This window comes from Hetaerina americana, unplaced genomic scaffold (assembly GCF_022747635.1).
Source record: "Hetaerina americana unplaced genomic scaffold, ioHetAmer1.1.p SCAF_1, whole genome shotgun sequence".
Classification (NCBI taxonomy): Eukaryota; Metazoa; Arthropoda; class Insecta; order Odonata; family Calopterygidae; genus Hetaerina; species Hetaerina americana.
This window is the reverse complement of record NW_027286069.1, coordinates 12,189,296-12,196,610: the sequence shown is the minus strand read 5'-3', so window position 1 is coordinate 12,196,610 and position 7,315 is coordinate 12,189,296. Positions and strand designations below refer to the sequence as shown.

Sequence of the window (7,315 nt, the reverse complement as noted above, 5' to 3'; positions counted from 1 at the left end):
ATAATATAGGTTTTGTTTCCGTAAAATCAAATAACATCATAGGCATGAAACATATTGAAGCGGAAGTGCGATGATATGTAATCATTGAAGCTTTATATGATATTTTCGTCGATGAAGCATCGTTTATCTCCTTTCCTTAGTGTACGAAGTGTTACTTGTCTGACTAATCATTGCGGAAAAGAACTCGGCAGTTGAATCTTTATGCAATATCTATGTGAATTGTATAAAAAGAAGAAAACGACATTAAAAATTATTCATGACCTCCGGAAAAATGTTTAGAATATGTACTGTTACTTTATAATTTTAAAATATTTAAGTGGAGTAATATTTTATTCACTTGCGTGGGGGCTTATTCCGCAATATCAGTACTCTCCTGCTAGATTAATATAAGCTAATAACATGGAAGAATGTCGTACTCGATACGATTCCTTGGGCAATATTTCCTACAAAGCCCATGTAGTGTACCAACAACACGTTTAATTCAATTCCAATTCCAGAAATTCGAACATACTCAACATTCTCTTCCAAAAAAGAAAGAAACCATTTTACAAAGCCTTAATTGTAAACTTAAGAAACGGAATGCTCTACCCCTTCGCGTTTTTTTCTGCATGCGTGTTATTTTTTACTGCGAGCGTTCCTACTTAAGATTATTATTTATAAATTTTGTTAGTAGTCTGCACGTTTTTGTTTACTTTGAAGTATCATGGAAGCAAATATAACGAAACCAACTAGATTTGGGCAACCGTCCAATTATTCCCTGACCCCTGATCCAAAGAGCGTGTTCTGTCAATCAATTGGACCACGCTATCGTCTGGATGATGCTGCTTTCACCACTCTCCCAACGCGGATATCCCCCTTCCTAGTTGTCCTCCCCGAGAAATTCTGACCAGTCTGTTTCCTTTCATTTACAGCACGGGACCGCCGGGACGACCTCCAGCCAGACCAGCGTGGGGGGCGGCTCGGGTACCGGGGGCTCCGTGGTGACAGCGGCGGGGGCGGGCGCGGGGGCGGGGGGCCACGCCCCCGCCCGCCCCGTGGCCTCTTCGTCGTGCTCCTCGTCGTCGGCGGCGGTGGGCAACGCAGGAGGTGCGGGTTCGTCCTCTTCTGCACATCACTCGGGCAAGTTCAGGCACGGCCTCCTCCAGCTCATGATTCACACCATCGACCCCCTCCACGACGGTGAGTGCACACAGGAGGGGCGACTCATTGCACCTCGAAATGCACACGAATCCAAAAAAAAAAATATATATATATATCTCGAGGGAAAGGGTTTCCAGATATGGGGTGTAGGTTTATGGGTGGGGGATGGTAGAATTAGCGGGTGTGCGGAGGGTTATTGGGGGTGGGATGGGACATATAGTATCCCGCCCACCCACTCAATCAGAGGGTTTATCGAAAATTGGATTGGTAACTGAAGCTAAGGGAAAGGTTTTCGAAGGGGAGGGGGTGAAGGCTGTTATTTGTTTACAATTCTTGGCTACAGCCGTGTTTCTAGTCACCCGGAACTTAGAGAGTTATGCGTTCTACTCTGATTCTAATCAAATGGGGAGATGGGATGTAGTAATATCAGACACTCCGGCAGGCAACGATTCTTCGCGTCCTCTGCAATTCCCCTCCCATTCCCTTATTTTCAATTTGTTTGACGTATAATGCATTTAAGGGTGTTCTCTTCCATTTTCCATTTATATAGATATGTAGATATTGCCAGACCACATCCTCTAAGCATTCATTAGTAATGCCAAGTTCTTTCATTTGGGCCTTATTTTACGCTGGATTTGTGAATAATAATATTGTGTCCCGCTAGACTCTGCACCACTAAACCGATTAGCTTCTGTTGAACGGAATCATCTTTAGGCTTCCGTAGTAGCATCTCCGTTGTACAGTGGGCAACATTATCGCCTCCATTCCAGTCGGCGTCTAAAGGTGGAAGTCAAATTTTGACTCCATATATGTATATAGTAAATGAGGGCGCCCGTTCGAATCGAGGCAAAATGGTTGCCAGTCATAGCAAGCCAACCTAGAGGAAATAAAATGGTTCATGCTAAAGGAAAATATATGCGCTACATAATTGCTAAATATTTGTGCACGTGATTGTTTGTATGAATTGAGGAATGTATTTATTCTCTTTTAGAGCTTAAGTATGTTTTCCTTTGCTGGTATTCATTCATCGGTGAAAAACTATATCTAACTCAAAGAGTGAAAAAAGTTTTTGATTTCAGTACTAAAAAAATTGATTACGGTTTATTCAAATGCTTTCGAATATATTTAAAGGCGCACCTAAGTTTAATGTTTGATACGCTTATCTGGTACTCACTTAAATATAATTGAAGTGTTTTTGAAGCCTTTTATTTATATGTGTAAATAATGTTCTCTGGCATTGTCAAAAAAATAATGAATGAAAAAATTGAAAAGAAATGGCACAGTAATAACTTTGTAAATTAAGAATAGCGTGTTACTTGATGGAACAATAAAATAACTTTCCTAAACCTTTTGGGCTTAGTAAAAAAAGCTCCAGGGGTTTCTGTGTGTCAAATATTAGTGTGAAATAATATTTATTGTTGTTACTTGCTCATGGATACTAATTTCACACTCACCCATAATTTTCGTGTAGCAAGATGTCAATCAAGGCATTTCTGTTATTCGATTAAATTTCTAGGGTCATTTTATGTTTTGTCAAGTCTGGTTGTGATATAATGTCTCATAAATACGTAGCATATGTAAATCGAATTCCATTATTTGTGTTTAATGTTTATAATTAAAATTATTTCCTTGCGCTCATCCTACAGTTTCCATTAATGCTATATGTTTAAGGTATTAAAAAATTAGCAACGCTAGAATGTAGTGTTTCTGCCAAAAATTCTAATTGTTTATTTGCTGCATTGATAAAATATTGATAGAACCAATTTGTCGTATAGCTATCAAATTTTTACCTGTGTACCAATTGCGTGATGTTTGTGAAACATAAATTAGGATGTGTGTGTGATCACCCTAAGCGTATTAAATATTTTAATTTTATATAATCCTATAATCCTTATTTTTGCACTAATTTAAACTTTATCAGCATTAAACGTGTGTGTATATATATATATATATATATATATATATATATATATATATATATATATATATATGCACTGTATTAATTCATTAATGCAATCAAGGCGGTGATTCTTGCTGTCATGTACCTAGTGCTAGTTCCATATATTTCCGCACACACCTTGCGGTGATGTGAGAAAACGGAAATATACGAAGTCATGAAAAAATGAAATCCACTTTATTTTTATGGCAAATTATTTGCATGATTCTTTCATAATTTCATGATGAAAGTCATGATATAAGACACGAGAAACTGCCTTGCTTGTTTCTTTTAGACTCATACATTTTATAATAGAATGTAGCAAATACTGTCGCAAATAACATCGTTAAAATATATTCATTAATAGAGAACACCCTTAAATTGTGGTATATGTACCACTGTTCGAAATCTTAAATAAATTATTTTAATACTTAGGGATTAAATAATACAAACAGTTTTAAAACATCCTGTTATGCATAAATAGGTTAAAACTTCTAAATAAAGAGTTCAACGTTTAAAAAAAATGGGGGGAAAATCCTTTAAAATAAGGTGAAATAGGGCGCGAACTGTTTTTACTTTTTTGGGTGGAGAGAGAAAACATAATTTTTTTGGCTCTTGATTATTTATTTTACCATGTCAATAATCCCTTATGTTTTTGTTTGCTTTTGAAGACAGAGATAGTCCTTTTCTCCCAGGATTCAACAAAAAGGAATTATTTTCATTTTGTTCGAGAGGAATGAGCGAGTTTCGAAAAAGTGAGAAGAGAGAAAAGAAAAGAAAGAGAAAGAGAGAGAGGGAGAGCGAGAGAGCCTCCACACATTTGCACTCATCGCAGTCAAGCATATATTTATGTCTGCGGTCTCACTCGAGCACGTGGTTGGTGGTGAGGCCATAATTCGCATGACAAGCACTAAATCATGAACACCAAATCGGAGGTGCCACACATACCGCATTTTCATCCATCACGTAACAGTTTGGTGAGCCACAAAGTACAGTATTCTCAGAAATAAGCTTGTTAATAACACTGTAGTTGCTTTAGGTAATGCATAATGTTAATATAGAGGCTTATTCCCCAAGTGTACAATTTATTTTCAACCCTTTCAAAGACCGCCACGTTTTATGCTAGTCATTAAGGCGTTAGAGGAAGTTGTAACTTGCTTTTATTTTTGTTCAAATCAGTCTTCGGGTCGCTGAGGTTCCGTCGATGATCTTCCTCGGAGACTTGGTTTGGAACAGGTAGGGGAGAAGTTTTTTAAGCTCCACCCTGAATGCATAATCTATGGCAGGGCTTGCAATGCTAACTTTTTGTGGGAGAAGAATTTTTTAAGAGAACTGCTGATATCGTCATTTTTTTATTTATCAAATTCAGCGAGTAATACCCTAAGGTATTTATATTTATCAATGTTACTTTGTTCTTAATTCCCTAGCATACATTCTTCTGTATTTAGGATGCTAACAGCAATAGATTGTCCTTTGACTTAATGACTAGAATGTAATAAAATACTTTTACTTACTTACAACAATACCTTAAATTTTTTAAATGGTAAAAAATAGCTCACGAAGGATCAACTGTCCTCTCATATTATGATCGATTTCTATGATCGTGCACCATGATTTTTAGGTATAGAATTTCATTGTGTGTCGACACAATTCACAAGTAGTCTTGATACTAGGAATGAATATGCCTCGTACTTAACTTTGAATAAATGATATAAAATGGATAGTTTCCACTAAATCTCTTCCTAAAGAGTCAATTCTTCACGTTTTTCTACGAGTGATTCTAGAACTTTGAATAAAATGCATATTTAGAATATTTTATAATTTTTTTAGAATCCGTTCTCCATCCGAAACGTGAAATTTCAACTCTCGAAGAGCTTATGTACAACGATTTACTCAATGTACAACGTGATCTGAATATTTAAATACTAAAATAGCCTTCGGTTGATTTAAAAAAAATTTATTTCCGACTCATCACTGTGCGTATTTTCACTCTCGGAGCACAGAAATGAAATGATAGATTATTCTGCTGCAGCCACTGAAAATCCTGCATCTGAAACTCTAGCTGATTCAAGGTTATTTGGAACATATCCCAGGAATAAAATTAAATGCAGGAAGCACTAAAAGTTGACCCCGAATAAACTTCCTTCAATCACAGTAAATATTTTCCACAGTATCTTTTTCTATTATATCTATTTCTCTTCTTCTCATTGGAGTTGCCAACTATTGTGTGCCGAGGCTTTTAATCATGTTTTATGCTATTCAATCATAGAAAGATAATCGATGTCACGAGATAGGAATTTGTATATATTTCACCCTAGATATAAAACCTTACCAAGAGTTGAAAACTTGAATAAGATCCAGTCTTTAACATCTGTGGCTCAAATTAATAATCTTGGTTTATTTATTCAATTGTGCATGCAAGTCTTTCCTGAACCCCTAAACTTTTTTCCACATAATATGAAATACTATTCAGTTGGTGGATGATTTTTGAGCTTTCTTTTCCTCCAACGGCTGAATTTAGCTCAGCAGCTATGATTTATTTTATTATATAATATGAATTGGGGTATTTTAATAATTTTCCGAGATATATTTCTAGTTTATCAGTGGTTGATTAATCATATAATAAGCATGTTACTGCAGTATTTTTTGGGTTGTTCATTGCAGGAATAAGTCACCACTGAAAATTGCATTATTATTTTTTATGATAGATGAGATAGCGTTGTGAGATAAAATTAATTCAATATTTAGAGCAGTCTAATTACTTACGCATCTTGTTTTCAAATATTGTAGTTAAATGTGGACTTCGACAAGATAAAATAATGATGAATACAAAGTAATTAAGTTCATATCAATCAAAAGTACAAATGACATTTTATCTAAACATGCCTCAGGCCTCCGTCGGCCTTTTATTGAGAAAATTTGAGAATCTTTTAAAATTTCTACTTAGCCTGTTTAAACGAGCTTATGAATTCTTAATTTCAGAGCTTTGTAATGCTAAAAATTGATCATTTGTTTCATCATAGGTAAATTAATGGTACTAAAATTTGATAAAGGACTGCTATAAATGTCGTGAGAAAAATATTCCTGAATACCGAATTTTAATTAAAAGGCAAACGTTAATCTATCCGAGCCGCAACCACATTCAGGTTTAAATATTTATTCGCCAATTGAGTGTATGTATGATAAAAAAATTAATTATTAACGCGCCAAATGACAAAATGCACATATTTCAAAACTGTAAGGTCATACTACCTTGATCAAAAAGTTCCCGGAATAACCACCGTGTGGCGCTCCCATCGTTCCGATTTGAGTTCTGTTTTTTTTGTTAAATTGGTACATCTGTTGTTGATATTCCCTTTAAATCTTAGTGTCATAACTTGACATTTGCAAAAGTTACGGTCGGTTTTCGGTATGTCCATCAGTGCTTCCTGCGATTTTTCCATTACTTCCTCTCGGCTGCTAAAACGCGTTCCCCGTAATGGTTTTTTAACTCGATTGAACAGAAAGAAGTCACAGGGAGCCAAATCAGGTGAATTCGGTGGCTGTTGGATGGTATTTGTCGCATTTTTCGTCAAAAAATTACGAATAATGATAGCACTGTGCGACGGTGCGTTATCATGGTGCAAAATCCACGAGTTTTCTGCCCACATTTCTGGTCTCTTTCGGCGAATTGCTTCACGCAAACGTCTCATAACGCCCAAATAATACTCTTTGTTTACTGTCTGGCCTTCTGGCAAAAATTCATGACGCACTACACCGTTGTAATCCATGAAAACCGTCAGCATTACCTTCTTTTTTGACTGAAAACGACGTGGTTTTTTTGGTCTCGGCTCATTTGGTGAACGCCATTCACTTGCCTGATGTCTGGATTGCGTGTCGTACTCATAAACCCACGTCTCGTCTCCAGTAATGATCCTTTTGATGAATGTGGGATCGGATTCAGCCTCGCAAATCATGTCTTTTGCGACGTCAACACGGTCTCTTTTTTGCATGAAATTGAGGTCTTTTGGCACCAACTTTGCTGCTACACGACGGAAACCCAAATCATTAACCACAATGTCTTGGGCGGATCCATAGGCAATGTTCAAGTCCTCCGCTATTTCTCTGATGGTTAATTTGCGGTTATTGACCAACATTTCTTTTACTTTATCAATTTTTTCACCGACTTTCGATGTCGATGGTCTGCCACTGCGTTCATCATCTTCGATTGACTCACGACCACTTCTGAACCGCTCGTGC

General features: G+C 36.6%; 1 protein-coding gene across 1 annotated transcript in view; it reads left to right on the top strand.

Moving 5' to 3' along the window:
• Positions 1-703: 703 nt before the first annotated feature.
• Positions 704-7,315, top strand: part of LOC139696651 (sodium/potassium/calcium exchanger Nckx30C-like) — a 215,936-nt gene continuing 209,324 nt past the window's right edge. The window contains exons 1-2 of the mRNA XM_071595469.1: positions 704-862; positions 912-1,179. Of these exons, the coding sequence (XP_071451570.1) occupies positions 704-862; positions 912-1,179 (427 nt within the window). The remainder of the gene's footprint in view (positions 863-911; positions 1,180-7,315) is intronic.